This window comes from Harmonia axyridis, chromosome 2 (assembly GCF_914767665.1).
Source record: "Harmonia axyridis chromosome 2, icHarAxyr1.1, whole genome shotgun sequence".
In the NCBI taxonomy this organism is placed as follows: Eukaryota; Metazoa; Arthropoda; class Insecta; order Coleoptera; family Coccinellidae; genus Harmonia; species Harmonia axyridis.
In genome coordinates, this window is record NC_059502.1 from 19,772,251 (window position 1) to 19,794,044 (window position 21,794).

Sequence of the window (21,794 nt, forward strand, 5' to 3'; positions counted from 1 at the left end):
GAAGAGTTTATTCCTACATTCGAAATTTAAAAAATATATTCTTCGAATATTCCTATATTATGAATATAATATTACAAAAATAACATCCTTCTAATTTTTTAAAATTCGTCACTTAAACTCAACATTGGAATGACATGCAATTTCTAAACCTAAGTTCAACGATATATCCTGGAAGAATTTGGAACTGGAAAGATTTCAAGAAGAATTTTCAAAAATCTTCATTTTGACCTATAGCTTAAACTGAAATTTTCACATATGCCTGGTGTTTCCAAAATTGATCCCAGATTGATTGGCACCTTTGTTGCTTCCCATTTGTAGACCGATAATTGTTTGACCAGCCTTAAGCTTTTCTTCTGACCATTGTCTCTCTTGTTTTTCTGCTTCTTTTGGTCCAATACTAGGTTTACCATAATTTCCGGCCTGTAAAGGAAAAATTTATCAAAAAATAGTTTCTAGAAAAATCTCACAAGAAATGACAAATTTACTGACCTTCCTTCCCAATGATTGCAAACATATTACAACAGAATTAAGATTTTGTCTCTCCCAAAGATCAACTGTTTGGAATGTTTCTTGAGCAGGTACTCCTAATTCTCTTGCTGCGTCCAAAAATGCATTTATGTTTTCCATACATTTAAAGGCCATGGCACTTTTATTTATCCTCTTGATTGTACCAGGTTTGATGCTGTTGATGAGACTAAACAAAATAAAAAATAAGAATAGAATTCATTTTCTTGTAAATGATGCATAAAAATAGTGCAGTTTATATGAAATCCACAGGAATTAATCATAATAGTTAGCAAGCTGCTAAAAAAGGTGTCTTATTTGAAAACACGAGTTTAACGTCTAGCAAAATTATGAATTTATATATGGCAAAATATGTGTTCAAATGCAACAAACCATATGATTGTATGAAGGATTGGATGATCCAAATTCAATATTGAGTAATAATAATAAAGCAATATAATTTTATTGCAATTATGTACCAAAAAGGTAACTGAAAATTCGATATCCTAATTTATTCATTGAGGCGATAGTGTGAAAGGTCGCTACTATGAGATAACCATTACTAGAATTATTACCCTAAATTCCTCACCAAGAGTATGTTGTAAATATATTCCATTGTGTAACAATTGATGGGAAGAGAGTTCGATTTACTGACAATATAATTTATGCGTGCTTGTTCCAGGGCTCAAATGTCTGTAATTTTCGAATTTTGAATGTAGTCTCAATCTTAAGTGACTGGGTTTGATTCTTTGATGAGGAATTCGAGGTCAAAAATCAACCTTATTATCCATCAGATAAGTTAATGGGCAAAAATGATTGTCCTAAGTCGAATTGAAATTCAGTAATCAGTTACAAAATTGTGAAACTAATGTTTGTAAGAATTTCGGTATTGGAAGATCAAAAATTTTTTTTGTTTTAAATTTTGCGGTTACTATATACCGATGCTCACATTTCTAACTCGAAAAACCAATATATAAGAATTATGGACACTGAAAGTCTATATTTTCAATCAATTCCTCGATAAACTGACGACACATTCCGATAGAATTTACAACATATTTTGCAACTGCAATTTAAGGGTTCTTGTTGTCAACAGTCAACCATCAATAACTGTTCAGTGATATGTTGGTAAACAATAGTCTTGGGAATTTCTTCAAATTGTAAAGAACTCTTATGATTCGTTGCAAATACAAAAGCTGCCAGAAATATCGGTTAAAAGTTGAAACACCTTATAAATAAAGCAGTATCAGCCTTCACAGAACAGCTCATAATGGGATATCCGACGCGTCTGATTGGTCAAGACTCAAGACAACTTCAAATCAGTGTACCTAGTTCAATAGGCTGTGCTTATAACTAAGATGTCTAAAAAAGATGTTTTTAGACATCTTACTTATGACTTATTTGCTTTAACTTGTCATAAATCTGTCGAAAGTCTATTTGCCTTGAAAAAACTATCTCTCTAAATCAAGAAGAATTTTTGACTGACTACCCCATCTATATGTTGAAATTCAGAAAATCATTGACCTAAACTTTGTGAACAATTCCCGATTCAAGGGTAGGCAGCGCCCTCTTCAGCATGCTTTTTCAGCTAAAGGTAAGATATTGTAAACAAAAATATTTTGAGTGTTATTTGTGAAGAAAGAAATATGATGGACAAAGAAAATAGTGTATTCCTCAGTTTAACTGAATATTTCCGGTATTTGAAAGCAACTCCAAATAATAGGAATGTGATAGAAGGTGAATTCATTCTAATTTAAGAATAATCGTCCATTATCTAAAAAACAAACATTTTAGGAGAAGCGGTCTTGAATGCATGTAATTATGTGTGGGAATATAGGTAAAAGTATTAGTATTATGCTTAGAATTGTTCGGCTTATGCTTGCAGACTTCAGCCCTTTCAGCAGATCCTCATGAAATCAGAGGAAAAATAATAACAACTAAAGAAACTGCAACAATATCAGCTTTCAGCTGTTCTTGTAAGGCTGGATTAGGAGGCAGATGTAAACATATATCAGCTCTACTCTTACATTTTACCAGGTTGTATAATTTTTATTTATTTTATGTCTGAATCAGGACTTCCAATTGAACAATAATATAGACACAATATAATTGTTGGTTTTTTGCTTTTCCTTTGGTTTTTATCATTTCAGAACTGACCTCCTCAAATTGGAAAATATTTCAAGCACTGATATCAAATGCTGGTGGAAAAACAAAAAAAAAAGAGACTGGAAATAAATATAAAGCATTACCTCTTCTAAAAATACCCTGCCTTAAGGACAAAGTCCCAAAAAGACCCTTGATAACATCTCAAGATGAAGAAGAGAAGATATTAGAAATATTTTAATTGCCAGATTGCCTTCATCGAGCATTGCAATTCATAAGTAGGTAATAACTTTCATGTCGTATGTAATACTGTAATGAGTGATTTTCAGGACTAGGTTATGTAAGGTTCCGAATGTGGAAGGATCTTGCATGAAAATATATGGAACCATTATCAGAAATGCAGAAAATTCCATTTTCATGCAGAATTTTTACAATTTTGGGTCTGAAATTAATTTTAGATGCACTCAATGTATCAGAAAATACAATAAGTTAACTATGTTTGACAGTATTGATATATGTGTATCGACAATGCAAGATAGAGGTCAATGGGAAGAAGAAAGGAAGTATAGAGTTACTGGCTCACGATGCTACGACTTATATACTTTTTCGAAAAATGATTGGGAAGAGAAATGTAGTGAATATTTTTTTCCCAAGCATTTTTCGAATATCTATACAAAACATAGCATTAAATGCGAGCCAATGGCCCGAAAAGGTTTCAGGGTTTTCTATACAAAAAATAGGTCTTGTGATATGTAGAAGTGAACCATGGCTGGCATATTCTGCTGACGGAATTTTGTTAAAGAATGGCAAGCCCTATGGTCTTTTAGAAATGAAGTGTCCATTCAAAGGTAACAAATTCTTCATCAACATCTTGAAAATAATATTAAAAAAAAAATATCTTTATATTTCAGCAAAGCAAGCCTCTGACTTGGGGAATTGTAAATATATTATAAAAGAGAATTATAATTATGAACTGAAAAAAAACATAAATACTTTGCACAGGTGCAGGTGGGAATTGCAATCCTGAATTTAGACATTTGCCACTTTATTATTTATTTTTCAAGCAATAATTCATTCATTGAAATTAAGGTGCCCTTTGATGAAGAATACACATATAATATGTTAACTTCTTTGAAAAAAAACTATATTGAGAAAATGTTACACCATATTTGTAATGAATAATTGAAAAATTAATATATTTTTTGAAATAAAATTCCAGTTATTCTATTTCCACTTATTAAATGAAACGGGTTCTCTGTTTGCTCTACTGTTGCATCCATAAACACAACAAAACACCTTTGATTTCGTTATTTTAGGGCAGTAATCACTATCCATAATGTTGAAATAAATATTAGATAAATGATGAAACTCTAGAACACAACTCTTATAACTCCTCGAACACTAAAATATAAAAATTTAAAATGCAGAAATGCACGCCGTCAAAGCTTTCACTCCTACCGTACCTTAAGCCGATATTACAGTTTCTTCCGATAGGTGGCTTGGAGATGAACTTGAATCGCTAATACAGATCAACTCACTTGCAAAGTATTTGTCCATCCTTGAGGACTTCATAAAAGTTGTCCATGTCACCTGCAGTGTTGATTGGATTTTCTGCCACCATCGAAATCCATTCTAAACTTTCGTGCGCCAATTCTTCGCTGTATTTAGCGTTGACCTGTAAAATGAACAAAATTATTTAATTGTGGCATATTAAACATTTCCATATCAATTATATTGAATGAAAAGAATTCCAAATGATGCAATCAGAAATTAAAATATCCTAAAATACGAAAAAGTTCATATATTGTTTCAGGTATCTATATGGGATAAAAATACTCATTGACATTCGAAGTGTTATATCCAAAAGGAATAACTTCTTCAACTTGATTTCATACCGGAGAGTGGATCATCATCATGCTTAAACGGATTGTCAATTTTTTATTGCCAAGTTAGCACAACAATATACTCTATAGGAGTGTGGGAGTCAATTCTCTTTGTTTAATTTTTCATTCCCGATAATTTTGTGAACAGTAAAATAATGAAATCGAAAATGTATATTGTATGATAGTTTTTATGTTTTTCCATTATGACTTGAAATATTTAATCCTTTTAATAGATTTGGAGTGTTCTTTATTTTCCGTTCAGTTAATGATGCAAGTGAAAAGAAAAGTAAATGTTGAACAAGTATTTCAAATTTCAAGCTTAAACATTTCGACATTTCCTGATAGCTCAATCAGGAAGAGGTCAGTCAGTTCCGCGTAGATAAGTATCATCAAACAAATCCACAAAAACTCATGAAGTGGTCAGCCAATTCATCTGGTTGCTAAAGACCAAACAATAAGAACAACAATCAGTGACGTCGGTCACTTCAACAATAATGGACCTACTAGAATACGCGATGAGGAATAAGAAACGTGACTAATGATGATGGAATTAAGAAATGAGATCCAAGACGAAAGATAGACTCCATTTATGGTCAACCAATAAAAACTAAACGATAACCTTATTGGATACAACCGGTTCTTCGATGATTTTGTATTGGGTTTGAATTTTCGCAAGCGATTATGTCATAGTTGTGACTCATAGTGATTATGTTCATGGCAAAAGCTTTGGGTTTCGCCGCTGACCATATGCTAGTGCCAGACCCCAAAATTGAACCTCCACTTCAAACGTATGCGATAAGGTGAAGTTGGGGTCGGCTAGACCGCCATCTAGGCCTGCAACTTGTGTAATGAATCCAGTGTGATTGGTATTGGTTGAAGCTAAAATATCCATCAAGTTATTTCTGCTTATTTCGAAAATAATATTTCGTACTTAAGAGGGATTAACACCACGTGGCTTTCCCCGTATCAGTCAAACATTAGGCGATGACCAAACTTTTTGTGGTGTACGAAGTTGTATATTCACTTCATCTTCTTTGTCTTTACGAAGCATATAAGTTAAGGACAGCCTTGTACGATGGTCGATTATTTTTACCTCTTTTGTAGATTTTTTTTACAAATATTTTCAAAATATATCAGTGCTTTGTGCATTGAACATATCATCAAACCTTTTGTGAAAAATGAAAAGGTACCAACATTTTTTTTCAAATAAGAATATCGTCATTCTACAATCTAGATTATTGTTTAAGGAAATTATGCAAATTTGGTTTAGGACTGAGCAGTCAAGTGGTGGTATTCTCTATTTTAAGTCGAATCTAGAAGTGCGACTTCAAACAAACTTTTGAATTTCCTGTCTCCAATGATAAACATTGGACCGATGATTTCGAAAACCATAAATTGATATTTTTCATTGACTTATTAGCACACCGACAATTTTTGCCATATAAAAGATCGTGTAATTAAAAAAAAAAAAAAAATTATGGGTACATATGTCCGATTTCAATTGTTTAAGGAAATAAATGGCTAAAAAGTTCATGTCCAGCAATGTGATTGATTGATAACAAAACGAGAGATTTTTCAGATTTATGCCTACTTGATTTTGGGAGATCACTAGAGTTTCAGATGGCGCATAAATCGTCCAAATTGGCCCATCTTGTACTTGTACAAATGAACCTTTATTCAATTCAGTTTGAGGTTCGTCGAAATATTACATATAGTGAAGGTTTAATAGATACTGATTACAAAAGAGAAAATATTGAAATTCCGGAAGAACAGACAACAACTCAATTCGTTTTAACAGCAACGAAAGACGATGACATATGATGAGTCAAGGCAGGTGTTGAAGTTAAAAGCTTTGAAAGACTTGTTGTCACGGCGTAAACATTAAACGAATGCTTCTAACAAACGAGGTCCCACCTAGTAACGGAAGGAAATTGCTGTTGGTGTGTATGTTTTGGAATGTTCAAGTAATGCGTGATCCTCTGGCTGACCTACATTCACACCAATATGTCCCATTTATGGAGATGATGAACTTCATTGAATACACTCTGTTACGTCACAATTTTTATTCACAACGGTGATCTCATATGTGTCCTTCGAAAAAGCTCTATGTGTATATTTCATTCTTTAGTGTCTACTATAACTGCGCTACACAGGTGCAGGGCCACTGTCAGGACCGGCAAACCGAACCTTTTGCCGGGGTGCCAAATTTTATGGGTGCAATCAGTTAATAAAACAAGAAATAAATTTTTAAGACAAAAATGTTTACTTAGTGAATATTCCACTCTTTGAAGTGAAATAATAAAATTATCGGGAGCCATTTTTTAAAATCGAATAGGTGCTCTCAACTATAGTTATGAAAATACAAATAGGTACTAAAATACACCTTTAAGAACTACGAGGTCTTTTCACTATAGACTTATAGAGCGTCGTACTTTAACAATACGCTCTATGTATGTAGTGTGACGTCACACACCGCCATTTTTGGTTCTCCTGTCAGTGTTCGGAATCCAAACAAACAAATTGTCATTCAAATTAGTACGTTGTCGTTCAAGAAATTGGCTTATTTTGATAAATAAGATTATTTAAGGAACGATTTTACTATTAATTGATGGACAGAAGGAACGAAATTAATGCCAGTAAGTTCGAATTTGAAGTTCAACTAATAAACACGGCTTTTTACAAAATCTGGGGAATGATACAAGATTCAAACTTACTGGTATTAACCTCGTTCCTTCTGTCTATCAATTAATACTGAAATCGTTCGTCAAATATTCTTATTTATGAAAATAAGCTAATTCCTTCAACGACACCGTACTAATTTCAATGACAATTTATTTGTTTGGATTCCGAACACTGACAGAAGAACCAAAAATGGCGGTGTGTGACGTCACACTAATAGAGCGTATTCAGTTCGTTTTTTTAATGAAATCGACAAAACTACCTTTGATAAATTTGACAAGGTGATTTAGAGTTAAAAAATACGATTTCATGTGAAATTGAAAAGATGCCTGAGGGGAATACAGAGGCTCCTCCAAAGAAAATTCAGATAAATAAGGCAAAGCAAATTTTATTTTGCCGGGGCGCAAAAATGTCTGGCGGCGGCCCTGCACAAGTTATTCCTTCATTTAGACATAAACAATAGGCTCTAAACAATTCATGACGTCATTTAGATAGAGTTAATTCCAAATTGCTTGCTATCTCCTCATCGTATGCTTGAAAGAATTGCTCGAATATTGTGTGAAAAGTGATATAATATCTGGAAGAACAAGGAAGGTATCTACTGCCAGAGCTAAAGAAGATTCTAGCAGAGATAGAGGATGAATTCAGGCTTGATGAATGGTTTACGTATCAAACTGAATTCATTCTTCATCGCTAGTTAAAATGCGTTTAATAAATGTGGGGTCGAATTTTCATCGATGTTTGGCGTCATCTCGTTTCATGTTCAAAAATTATTTAAAATGGTAGTAATTGTTTCGTGAGATACAAAAATTTAAATGACAATTTTTTTCGACATTTTTATCCCTTATAAAATGTTTGCAAAACTATGACATCTCTATAACACTGCAAAGTTCAAAGACTGCGTGTAAGATGTATAATTTTATTTTATTTTAGACATCTCAACTGTATTAACGCTCAGAATAATAAACATAAATAGAGGGAGCATATGTCATTTTCAGTAAGCAAATTTTGTCCCCAACATGAACTATCAAATTTGACATGAAGCACGCGGTAATGAAAACATATCAGTGATACGATATTTCACCCAATTCGCGAGTTTCTCCACAAAGAACGCACTTCTTATGTCCCATAGTGAATCAACGTTTCATATTAACTCGAAATATATTGAAATAAATACCTAAATATATCAGAAATATAGAAAACAAATTTCAAGCGCGCCAAACGACGCGACGTGAAACAACCGATGACACTAGGAGAGCAAACGTTGCCAAACCTTGGATTTCAGCAGGTACAGAAAATAATAGATATTCTGCTTATCATAAATTTGATAATTAGGAAAATATCGGATTCCAAATATCCAAATTTGCATATTTAATCGGGAATCTCTCAAAGAAATATATTTTATTCAATATAATATACATTCTTAACAATATAATAATTGTGAAAATATATCACAAGCCGACAACGTAATCTAACCATGTTTGGGACATGTAAAAATTGCGTATACTTCCTCTATCTATAATGTTCATTACACTTCATTTGAGTAGGTACATTACCGCTTATAGTTTGATATATTTGATTGTCTCGGTCTTCATCTGATTGAAATCCATTAATAAATGACGGTTATTCTATTTCCACTTTTAATGAGATGTATCCATGAGAATTGGAAATAGAATAATCGCCATTTAATTTTGAATTATAATTTTAAAATACCTGAAATACAGGAAATTTCTGAAATTTTGGTTTCCTATGTCGAATTTTTTGGTATATTTTTTGTATATACCTATGCAATGGGCGCTTCTTGTTCTAGTCACCAATTGTTTATTGTTACAATTCAAATTTATGTGGATCAGTTACTCTATTCCAGACATAATTTATTGAGAAGGAATACAGGAAACGGCAGATTTCATTACACTTTCGAGATAAAATTGTTAAATTGTCAATAAATTTTCCAGATAACTTTGCTATCTTTCCAACCTCATTGACTCGAGTATTTATGACATCATATATTTAAATAAGTGACGAATTATAACATGAACGAATACCTAACAGCTCTCTACATTATTCACTGAGTCATTCGATTTCTCGGATGATTGATGACATTATATGTATATGCAAAATTGAATATCGTTGAAATCTCTAGGACATTCCTATTCCTCTTCATATGTTATCGAGGACACAGAGCGGTGAGCGATGTAATTTGAATTTGTTTCAATCGATTAATATATGAATATAATAAATTTACATACATACTTCTCTAAAACTTTATGGAACCTGCCAAACTAACAAACCGAATAAACCATATATAGTTGCACCAAGAGGAAACCCTATCTCTGCTTGCTCTAAGAAAGTCTAAGATGTCTAGAAATACAGGTGTGTCCACTTACCAACTTTTGATAAAATTTAAGACTTGAATGGCGACTTTAATAAAATAGTACCTTAGGTACAATTTTATAGCTTTTCGAATTCGGAGGAGATTGGCTAAATTGGTTAATTTCCCTTTCTATGGCACATCAAATTCCTCTGTGGTTTTCATAGATACCTATATGGTGGATATTTGATATTGTCCAATCAACTTAAAGAAAATTAAAGAAAAGGAAAACATGCCTAATCTCAAGTTGGTCTCGCCAGAAATGTCTCAAACAATTTTTTTTAATTTTGTCTGATTCTGTTCAAGTTAACAGCATGAAATCTTGCAAGAATCTTGAAACTACATATTATTTATATCTACATTGTAAATACAGAAATTGTGAGGAAATTATCTGTACAGGAAACAAGGGCTCTAAAAAACATATTTTTATTATAAGGCGACAGTTTTATGCAACAAGTTCTGAAAGAGTCTATGAGATATGAGAAACTGATAATCTGAATTGATACCTACTTTCTGCCATTCATATCTAATGAGTGAGTCATCCTAAGAATATTAACCCAATTAATTTCGTAATTATTGATGGTATTTAGTGCTGACGCAAATTGTAAACTGAAGACACAACAGGAAAAATACATAATTTTTGATTCATTCACTGTTAAAAAAATGTTTGAAATGAATGTGAGGTGTTTACTAAATATTTCAATTCATGAGAATTCATTCAGGCATACGGGGTTCCTTCTAATTGTTTACAGTCTGATAAGTCAAACACTATCAGAAGACATTGAATATGGTTCATTGAACAACAAATAAAAAAAATACATTTATGGTCAATATGAAGTAGATATTTTATGGTGTATTAATTTACATAATATAATACCATCAACTTCTATGGATACGGATCATTGACAGTAATTTTGTCACTGTTCATGCTACTTCCAACATCATTTAAAATTGATCTGTACCTCTCCAGATGCTAATGGATGAGTTCGGATATAAGATTCTGGCTGTTGATATAAAATAACAATTTCAAGCTCCATGCAAAATCACATCATCAAAACCATAAAATAGTATTAAAAAAAACCACTAGATTTAAACGATCATAGGACCATGATGATTGCTACCATCCGTATAAGGAGATGGCACTCAAGAAGAAGAAGAAGAAGGAAGCTGTCAAGTCGGTGTGGCACAGCCTTTTCATTCAATTATCAAAACGTTGTTATTACATTTGAAATACTTTTACGAAAATTATTTGTCCACAATCATTTATGTCTATGGTTCCATAAGTATTTGTCCAGAAGGCATTCCTAATTGCATCTATTTTCTAGTTAATGCTACTTCCAACATCATCTGAAAATGATCTGTACCTCTCAAGATGCTAATGAATGAGTCGTTCGGATATGAGATTCTGGCTGTTGATATGAAATAACGATTTCAAGCTCCGTGCATACTTTCAAGCTGATCACATCATGAAAACCTTACATAAAATAATATTGAAATGAACCACTAGATTTAAACGATCATAGGGCCCATGATGATTGCTTACATCCGTAAGGAGATGGCACCTTAAGAAGAAGAAGGAAGGTGTCAAGTCAGTGTGACACAGTCTTTAGATTCAACTATCAAACGTTGTTACATTTGAAATAATTTTAGAAAACTTATTTGTCCACAATCATTTATGTCTATGATTCCATAAGTATTTGTCCACAACCATTTATGTCTATGATTCTATAAGTATTTGTCCAGAAGGCATTCCTAATTGCATTTATTTTCTAGTTAATGCTACTTCCAACATCATCTGAAATTGATCAGTTCCTCTCCAGATGCTAAAGAATGAGAGCCCGTTCACATGACGAGCGGTTTACGCGCGGTTTGAAACCGCGCGTTTACAAGTACATGAATTTTCTTCGAAGCGTACACATGCCTCCGCGCGTTTTTATGGACCGCGCGTAGAGCGCGGTTCTAGAGCTTGCCCGTAGTAACCGCGCGTTGGCTCGCGGTTTGAGATTATAGGTTTCTAATGTAACCGTTCAGATGACCGCGCTTGCACGAGCTGATAGATGCCAGAGACGTATTTACGTATTTTTCTTCGATCCGTTCGGTCAGAAATATTTCAAAATGGAACCGGACGCTCCTAAATTATTCATAGATGAAATTGAGAATTTTCCTGTAATATGCGACATGACAAGTAGTGTATATTCAGATAAAAACTCAAGGAAACGGGCTTGGGAAGAACTCGTCATCATATCCTTTGAAGGAGATGCTAATGAAGAAAAAATATTTATTATGTGACCACATAAAAATGATAATAGCTCTTTATTTAGAAATCATGAGATACACGTAGAACAAATACAAATGAAGAGAAATAGTATCAAAATAACATTCACCTACCACTTAACAGCAGAAATCTACTATACTAAGTATATGGTTCTCATTATAATTATTCAACAATAAATTAAATATTATATTCTTGAATGGTTTATAATTATTTATTTCTTTGATTTCATTAGGCAGTCTATTGAAAAACTTTAAACAACTGTATTCTAGCTGCTGTTTGTGTTGAATTTAATTTACATTTTTTTTTCCTGTCGAGCCACGTGTCCTGCCATTACCACTTCAATTCTGCAACACGCGCTATAATATCTACGACTCTAGTTAAGTAGGATCAGTTTTAATTGATGAATAATAGAAACTATTCGATCTATAATTACCTATCAAAACTTAAAAAAGTTTAATTCTCACCTAAATCTGATACTGAATCCAGATTCAAACCGAAATGTAGAATTCAAACGGAATACGAGCGGTCACCGCTTGGCAACCGCGTTCCATGTGAACGGTATCCAATTATCCACCGCTCATTCAAACGCGCGTAGACCGCTTGTCATGTGAACGTGCTCTGAGTCGTTCGGATATGAGATTCTGGCTGTTGATATGAAATAACGATTTCAAGCTCCGCGCAAAATTTCAAGCTGATCACAACATCAAAATCATAAAATAATATTGAAATGAACCACTAGATTTAAACGATCATAGGACCCTGATGATTGCTACCATCCGTATAAGGAGATGGCACTCAAGAAGAAGAAGAAGGAAGCTGTATAGTCAGTGTGGCACAGCCTTTTCATTCAATTATCAAAACGTTGTTATTACATTTGAAATAATTTTACGAAAATTATTTGTCCACAATCATTTATGTCTATGGTTCCATAAGTATTTGTCCAGAAGGCATTCCTAATTGCATCTATTTTCTAGTTAATGCTACTTCCAACATCATCTTAAATTGATCTGTACCTCTCCAGATGCTAATGAATGAGTCGTTCGGATATGAGATTCTGGCAGTCGATGTGAAATAACGATTTCAAGCTCCGTGCAAAATTTCAAGCTGATAACATCATCAAAACCATAAAATAATATTAAAATGAACCACTAGATTTAAACGATCATAGGACCATGATGATTGCCAACATCCGTAAGGAGATGGCACCTTAAGAAGAAGAAGGAAGCTGTCAAGTCAGTGTGGCACAGCCTTTTGATTCAACTATCAAAACGTTGTTATTAAATTTGAAATAATTTATGAATCTTATTTGTCCACAATCAGCTACGTGCAAAATTTCAAGCTGATCAAATCATCAAAACCATAAAATAGTATCAAAATAAACCACTAGATTTAAACGATCGTAGGACCATGATGATTGCCAACATCCGTAAGGAGATGGCACCTTAAGAAGAAGAAGGAAGCTGTCAAGTCAGTGTGGCACAGCCTTTTCATTCAATTATCAAAACGTTGTTATTACATTTGAAATAATTTTACGAAACTTATTTGTGCATAAGCATACTTGGAATTATAGGCATATAATTCCAAGTATTTGGCCATATGGCATTTCTAATTGCATCTATTTTCTAGTTAATGCTACTTCCAACATCATCTGAAATTGATCTGTACCTCTCCAGATGCTAATGAATGAGTCGTTCGAATTAATATTAATGGAATCATTCCTCCTCTTTTAAATAGGCACAATTGCCTGCATTTGGCCTACTGTCTTAAATTAGGAATGCCTGTGTTCCTGTGTTTTATCGATTTGTAAATGGCCTTCAACTGCAAGCGACTGAAAAATTAAATACACACACACATCTCCGTCATAACAGTCACGTATGGTGAAACGTTAGGATCATTTGCTCAGGAATCAAAGGAAAATATAAATATGTATATTTGATAATCGTACGTTGGAAACGAGGTTGAACAGAAAGTATGCAGATAGAACGTGACAATTTTTCCTTAATCGACTTAAAGGTTGTTCGGAACTCTTAGTTTGTTGATTTATGAATCCGATTTTTATTTATTATTTTCGATATTGGTTCATTATTTCTAATGATTGACCTTCGAGAGCGTTTGAGAAAAAAATTATCACTAACACTGAAATTTTCACAGTTCACATTTTGGATTATGTAAACTATAGAGAAAAATAAAAACACTTTTGCGTGGTCTTATATTAATGTTATTTTTTCACAAAATTTCACAAGAACCTTCATTTTATAATCTGATACTCAACTTCTGGTTGATCTACATACACTGTGTCCGTAAAGTATCGAACAAATTCATTCTTGGCTAAACAGACCATTTTAAGAAATAATCCTGAAACACTTCGATTTTTGATTTTAATTTACCCTATTTTAAAAAATAATCTAATATACAGGGTGAATTACTCTTGAGTAATGACGTCACCGTAATTTTTTCAAATAAGATACCCCCCTTTTGTCTCAATTTTCTGATTATTCTAGCTGAGCTGATTCCAAAAATGTATCACATGTTGATTCCAATTGGTACAGGGTGAACAAAAATAATAAATTAAATCTAAGCAATAATTAAAACATTCACGAATACCAAAAATATTGTATGTAGCACTAAACTGTCATTAAACACCAATAAATTACTAAACAAATAATGACATTTCACAAAAAACTAGACGACTATGTTTTTTTTTTAAATTGATAAGAAATAATTTCTTTCATATTCTGTCTGCTAGACCACAAGTACCAAACGTTTGGAAACAGCTCATTTTTATTAATCTAAAAATGTAACAAACTACAGGGTGTTACATTCAAACCAATTGCCGCTAAACAATAAGTATTTTTGATAATATTGTTAATTTAACTAATAAAGAATGTTACGCGTTACCTTATGAGCACACACAAAACTATTGTAATTTTGTCCACCATGTACCAATTGGAATCAACTTGTGATACATTTTTGGAATCAGCTCAGCTAGAATAATTGAAAAATTGAGACAAAATGGGTTCCATTTAAAAAAATGACGGTGACGTCATTACTCGAAAGTAATTCACCCTGGATATTAGATTATTATTTTAAAATACGGTAAATTAAAATAAAAAATCGACCTGTTTCAGGATTATTTCTTAAAATGGTTTGTTAAGCTTGAAATGAATTTGTTCCATACTTTACAGACACAGTGTATATCCATAATTGTCCAAGTAATATGTCTTGAAAACATTCAATTCTTTTTTTCTTGAGTAAACCTACAAAAATAACAAAAATGATTGATTAGTAGGATCGAACGGATTTTGCATTGCAAGAACGATTTACGTATTCGAGCACTGAACCTAGTATCAAACACTAAAGTCTCTAGCACTTTCCCTCTCCGTTCAAAATTCGAAAATTAGAGATAATACTAATATAATAATAATACTCATTATATTACTTTACTTATAACTTCTATTGGAGATTCAAGTTTTAAAACACAAATTCAATCGTTCATTTCAAGGTCTTGATATCGTGGTGAAAGTGGGCATATTTTATCACATTGTTAGTATTGAATAGTTTCAACTAGAGCAAGGAAATGTAAATCACTATTTGAAAATTAGTTGATAAATGGTAATTTCCATTCCTCATTTGAATTAGAGGTTGCATCTTCAGCGAAATTTTGAAAATTTACGAAACTAAAAAGCTTAAATAATAAGTTTATGGAAAAATACAATTAATTTATTTATATTTCACTAAGTCATAGATAATTGAGCATCTTACAACTCTTTCTTTCAAAAATAACAAATTTCACATATTGGTTTATTTTCCTGTATTTCATAATAGGTACCTATTGAGCAGATATAAATTTACATCAAAACTAATAATGATAATATAAATATACATAAAAAAATACTCCCATACTGAGAACCTATCACGCTAGTTGTTTGAACTTGGGGCTATTCCGAGGGCTATTCGTTCTGAATTCTTTGGGATTCATATTTTTTTTTATTTCAAGTCTATTAGATCTAGGACTTTAACAGTGAATCATTGTTCAAAATGATTGTACTTTTTTGAGCGCTCGTTCCTAGAACAGATCGCTCTATTATTCCGCCACTATGACTGAAATTTTAGAATTTTGAACCAGGAATGGTCTCAAATGATAACGAATCCTTTCTTAAAGTCAATTATGTCGCTTTGTAAGGCCGTTTATACGATAACCTTAGAACGGAAGAACATAAGCATTTGAAATTTTTAGGGTATGTTCAGCATTTTCGATCGAGATGAAAGTTTTCATTTGGAGGTAGAATAATAATTTTGAGCTTAGTGAATAATGTCGTCCTCTTTGCATAACCAGAACCATAAAAAATTGAAGAAGAAAAAAGAGCCGATGTTTCAGTGACCCCAAAACCGACTGTGTTTAGAATTTGGGTATTTGAAATACCAATTCCAAGCTCCGTGCGAAATTTCAAGCTTATCTCATACTCAAATCCATAAAAAATTATTGAAGAATACTGTGAAACCGTATACACGATAACTTTCGAACGAAAGAAACTAGAAAACTTGAAATTTTCAGGTTAGGTTTGGATCTCAAATGCCGCAGGGATCACCACCAACTGACATTCCGTGATCTGTCAATATTTTCCCAGACGAGGAGGGACAAAAATAATAAGCTGTGATGCCAGAACGATTGAATGAGCAGTAGAAGCTGGGAATATTACTATAATTTTTGTCGGAATAAAGTTCTTCACCGGCATTTTTTATGAATTTTCACAAACTTTTCACTATATTCAAATTATAGTACCTACATTGACAATTGACTCGTGTTGAAATTTGATAGGATTGTAAAGTCAGTAAAGACAACCACAAAACGAGAAATATAACTGAAAACAATGCTGATATGAGTTCATTACACAAGTGGAGAAAGTCCTACTTTTCTCGCGAGTGTGTAAGTTTGTGGCACGAGCCTGAAAGGCGAGTGCCGCAAACACACGAGCGAGAAAAGGACTTTCTCCACATGTTGCACACTATACTTTTCCTACAACTGCACAAATTTCAATAATTCAAGTACTGGACTTCATTCAAATTAAAATGTACTTCGTTGACAGTATGTGCTGATTTATTGCGTTTCCATAGAAACGACTAAAAAGCCCAATTTCATTGGTCTACCAAGCAAGGTGTGGGCAAAGTGCCGTGGAGAATAATATTTCTCTAATTCTGTGGTTATTCCGTTCATTCTTCCACATCTTGTAGAACAAAATCGTGCGAGAATATATCAGAAACGCACAGTTTTCATGGTTATATTTTATTATTCTATGTTGGTACTCCGAACTTTCCGCCACGGCTTTATCTGTCAATTCATCAATTTGCCTTAAAGAAATCAGTTCTGCCAACCAACATTTTTCAATGCAAAAATCACTAAAATATATTTATGGAAATATTTCATTAATTTCAATGAAAATGCAATGAATTAGAGAAAATAATGTATAATACTCGTACAGAAGGCTCATTCTACCACTCGTTCATTCCAAAACTCGCCACTTCGTGGCTCGTTTTTGAATTTTGAACTCGTGGAAGAATATCAATGCCTTCTGCACTTGTATTATAAATAACTATTCCCACAGTATGTGCAATACATAGTTTTGTTATCGAGTAAGCTGTAAAGAATACGCTACTTTCCATAGCAATTGTAGGAAAAATAATATTAAAATGAATCACTAGATTTAAACGACCATAGGAAGCTATCAAGTCAGTGTGGACAAAGCCTTTTGATTCGTTGGAGATGTATAATGAAAATTAGATGAGAAAATTTTCGAAACAGACACTGGATATGCCCATTTTGACGAGAAACAATCTGTACATATGTATTTGTATTAACAGGGGATTCCAAATTCGTTACGAAATTCCTATCGAAAATGTAGACAGGGTTAGTTTTCATTAATTATCTGATTTCAAAAGATCTTCGAAGTATCTGGAATACTTGTTTAGCTTAGCCGACAATCGCCCTTGGGCCTTGACCCCTATCTTTAATGAGTGAATATCGTGAAGACGGATAAGAAGAAGGAACTCCTGAAGTGGAGACATCCGACTTTGGCGTTTGTCTACACTTCAAGGTCATTTTCTTGGAAATAACTAACCTAACAACAGGCTCGAGATTTGATTTAATGATGACTCAATTCGACCAATTCCAGTAATTAAATCTGCAGAAACATTCCGAGCAAAAATGTTTAAATTCCACAGAAATTTTCAGTTTCAACTACTTATGCTGCAATAGGACAACCAGAAAGCAGAATTAGCAATGATGTCTAACAATGTGAGGATTCGTTGATGTTTAATTGATTTTAATAACAAAAACAATTTTACATTTCACATTTCCTCATATTTTTCATACCATAGAATATAGCAAAAAAAAATTGTAAATGTTACGCTGTAGTTTTCGAAATCATGATTATCGTTCACATATTAAAACTTCGAGAAATCCATAACTTCGAAACAACGTGAGCTAGGTCTATTTAGCGATGAAAATATTATCATGATATAGAAAAGAGGCATTAGTAAACACACTTTTTTATTTTTTATAATAAACTGTGACAATCGATATTTATATTAAAAATAAAAAAGTGTGTTTTACTGATGCCTCTTTACTTAAATGATATTGACACACTCATGGAGAATCATCATGATAGTTTCATTTTAGCATGTTTGGAATTTTATGTTTTCTATTTCTTTCGTTTTTGGAATCCAACAATCTAATAAAAACATAGTCCGAAAATCATAGAATTTCTCCGAAATCTCAAGAGCTATTTGCATGAATAAGGCATAAGAATTCAATTGAAAGTTTACAAAATATATGTTCGAAATAAAAAATATATAAAATGACCTACCTATTAGGTACACGAAATTGAAAACACGTGCGAGGTTGATAAATATAATAATTTAATAGATTATAATAAAGGACACTTTTATACTTTCAAAGGAGTAATAGGTATATATTCCATAATGAATTTCTTCAGAGATTACGATTATGAGCCACAACTGTCTTCTCTATACTTACGCGGAGTCTAAGCGTTGTCTGTGAATTAATTTGATTGAAAATCCAATCATATTAGGTACCTACCAATTTGAGAATAAGTACTGATTTTATGAGAATACTTCAGAATTATATGGATATCATCGTAGAAATTATCAAACCATTTCGAAAACAGGATTAGAGCCTTGGATCAAAATGTTTGTATCTATTATGCATGCATGTATAATCATCTATAATTTGATTTTAAGGCTTTAAAATTTCAAGAGGTTATTTTAAACCAAAACTATGTGGCAGTATAAAAACTAATTATTGTACCGAAGTTCATGCAATTAGCTCTTATCATGGAATAATCTAGGAATATTAAGATCTTTGTTTATATAGGTTCATTTTGTCAGTTATGAAATATTGGAGAAAGAATCTGAATTAAGTTTCGCAATATTAATGATGCACAATTAGTTAAAAAAAATTCAGATTTGTAGAATGTAATTTACCAAACGAAAACGAATTTGGTACCTCTAGCTCAACAAATCTTATCAAACAACCGCAGTTTTCTCCAGAAACAACTAACAATATTCAATATAATACAGATGACAACATCCAACTCAAAGATTCTCCTTTCAAGTTCTTCATGGAACGCTTAGCTCACTATGTATCACCTTCAGAGTGGTTACCGGTTACCAACTGGAATTAATAATGGTTTAATGGTATTTTCTACCACATTCTAAAGATTGTGACTCGATGATTTTAATTTTTTACGATACCATTCAGTACTTCTCATTGACGAAAAAATTCTGAAGTTTTCAATATAATCGGATGATTTTCAGATCATATTTACAAGGTGTACGAACACCTGAACACCCATCTGTTGCTATAGGAGAGGAAAGGGTGGTATTCTTACCTTCCTCTGAGCCTCGGCTGCAAATCCACTTTTGGTTGCTCTGTTGTTGGCCATTATCGAACAATTTCAACTTAATACACACAAAACCTACGAAACCGGCTATGGAAAACGACCGTACACTTGGTGCACCCGTCTACGTAAGTACTAGCAACTAACTCAACGATCCACGATGAATTGTCTTGATTCCGTTCTTGAATAAAATGGAGAACCAGCGGTGGCTCTGAGAATGCGCCGACGATATCAGGTGTATAAACTGGTCGACAAATCGACTGGACCCAACCCTTCACAGGAATTTTTTAGTGTTCGTTCATCGAACGAACAGATCGCTCTATCATTTTGGGACAATGTCTGTATTTTCGATTTCGTTATTGGGCACAATACGACTAAGGGTTCCGTAAATATGACATTTCGAAATGTTGTTTTCCTTATAGTTTCAAAACTACATATTCTATCGAATTGGAATAAATTACAAAGGCGTACAACTTTGGTTTGGCCGTTTTTTCTTGAAATTCAAGGCTTTATTGTGAAAAAACTGGTTATACATTTATGATTCAAAATATTGTCCATCGCTGGCCACTACTCTTTCCCATTTTTCGGGCAGCGTACGAATCCCGCATTGAAAAAACTGGTCATCTTTTGAAGCAATCCACGAATCGATCCAATTTTTACTTCATAAAACCGGAAGTCATGATCAACCAGGCCGTGTTCCATTGATTGAAACAAGTGATAGTCCGAGGAAGCATCGTCAGGAGAATACGACGGGTGGGGTAGGACTTCCCATTTCAACGTTTCCAAGTATGTCTTGACTACATCCGCAGCATGATGTCGAGCATTGTCATGCTGTAAAATCACTTTGTCATGTCTCTCGGTGTATTGCGGCCGATTGTCTTCTCATGCTCGGCTCAAACGCATTAATTGCGTTCGATAGCGATCACCTGTAATTGTGTCAGTCGGTTTTAACAACTCATAATACACTACGCCGATCTGGTCCCACCAAATACTGAGCATGACGTTGGAACCGTGAATATTTGGTTTGGCCGTTGAAGTGAAAGCATGGCCGGGATATATCCATGATTTTCTGCACTTGGGATTATCGTAATGAACCCATTTTTCGTCTACAGTCCCAGTGTCGCGGAGGCATTTGGTAAATATTTTACATCTATATGTGCTCAAAGCCTACGGCAACATTATGGAGATATAACATCTAATTCCTGTACGACTCAAGGCTTATCTGAGAATACTTTTTTTTTCTATCCTGTCTTACCCGGAGAAGTTCTTGAAGTTATAAATGGTTTAAAGAACAACGCCAGTCCTGGTCCAGACTTCCTCTCTGTGAAAATTATGAAAGAAATTGCACCACTCATTTCGGAACATTTATCCTATTTGATCAATTTATCGGTGACATCAGGAAAATTTCCCTCCTTATTGAAGATGGCCAAGGTAATTCCGGTATTCAAGAAGGGCGAGCCCTCATGCATGGCAAATTATCGCCCTATTTCTCTGCTCAGCGTCATCTCTAAAGTCATGGAAAAAGTTGTCTACGGCAAAATGGCGAATTACTTGGAAAGGTTCTCCTTATGGAGAACCTTTCCAAGTAATTCGCCATTTTGCCGTAGACAACTTTTTCCATGACTTTAGAGATGACGCTGAGCAGAGAAATAGGGCGATAATGACAGACAGCAGTTTGCGTAGATTTACCCCTGCGGAAGCCATGCTGGGAGCCTGATATTATTATCAGGCTCCCAGCATGGCTTCCGCAGGGGTAAATCTACGCAAACTGCTGTCTGTCAATTTTTGGAGTTCATATATACCAGCTTGGATGGTGGACTCTATGTTGCCGGTTTATTTTTTGATCTCTCGCGAGCATTCGACTGTTTGCAGTTCTCCTTCATTGAGGATAAAATGTACAGTATGGGATTTAGAGGAGTTTTTCTGAGGTGGATCTCTAGTTTTCTGTCTGACCGCAGTATCTTTGTTGAGAATAAGAGTTGCAGGTCGGAAAGTTATCCTCTATCTATGGGAGTACCTCAAGGATCTGTATTGGGACCTTTAATCTTTTTGTTATTCGTTAA

The 21,794-nt window shown here is 33.5% G+C and overlaps 1 protein-coding gene and 1 long non-coding RNA gene across 2 annotated transcripts; one reads left to right on the plus strand and one right to left on the minus strand.

Annotated features, from left to right (window-relative positions):
• Positions 1–38: 38 nt before the first annotated feature.
• Positions 39–19,914, minus strand: LOC123672124 (myophilin). The gene is made up of 4 exons (XM_045606114.1): positions 19,723–19,914; positions 4,146–4,282; positions 490–694; positions 39–420 (listed from the first exon to the last, which is right to left on the minus strand). Exons 1-4 carry the CDS (start codon positions 19,774–19,776, stop codon positions 250–252), a joined length of 567 nt encoding a protein of 188 aa, XP_045462070.1. The 5' UTR covers positions 19,777–19,914; the 3' UTR covers positions 39–249.
• LOC123672125 lies at positions 2,047–3,820 on the plus strand. The gene is made up of 4 exons (XR_006746220.1): positions 2,047–2,241; positions 2,299–2,885; positions 2,937–3,455; positions 3,519–3,820. It is a non-coding gene; the product is annotated as an uncharacterized LOC123672125 (long non-coding RNA).
• Positions 19,915–21,794: the final 1,880 nt, after the last annotated feature.

What these genes read in the sequence shown, in the direction of transcription:
- LOC123672124 (XM_045606114.1), bottom strand. Translation starts at nt 19,776, where the DNA reads ATGGCCAACAACAGAGCAACCAAAAGTGGATTTGCAGCCGAGGCTCAG. An exon ending in CAGCCGAGGCTCAGAGGAAG is followed by an intron (nt 4,283 to 19,722) that starts GTAAGAATACCA and finishes TTCATTTTACAG; the next exon opens with GTCAACGCTAAATACAGCGA. An exon ending in GATGGACAAATACTTTGCAA is followed by an intron (nt 695 to 4,145) that starts GTGAGTTGATCT and finishes TATTTTGTTTAG; the next exon opens with TCTCATCAACAGCATCAAAC.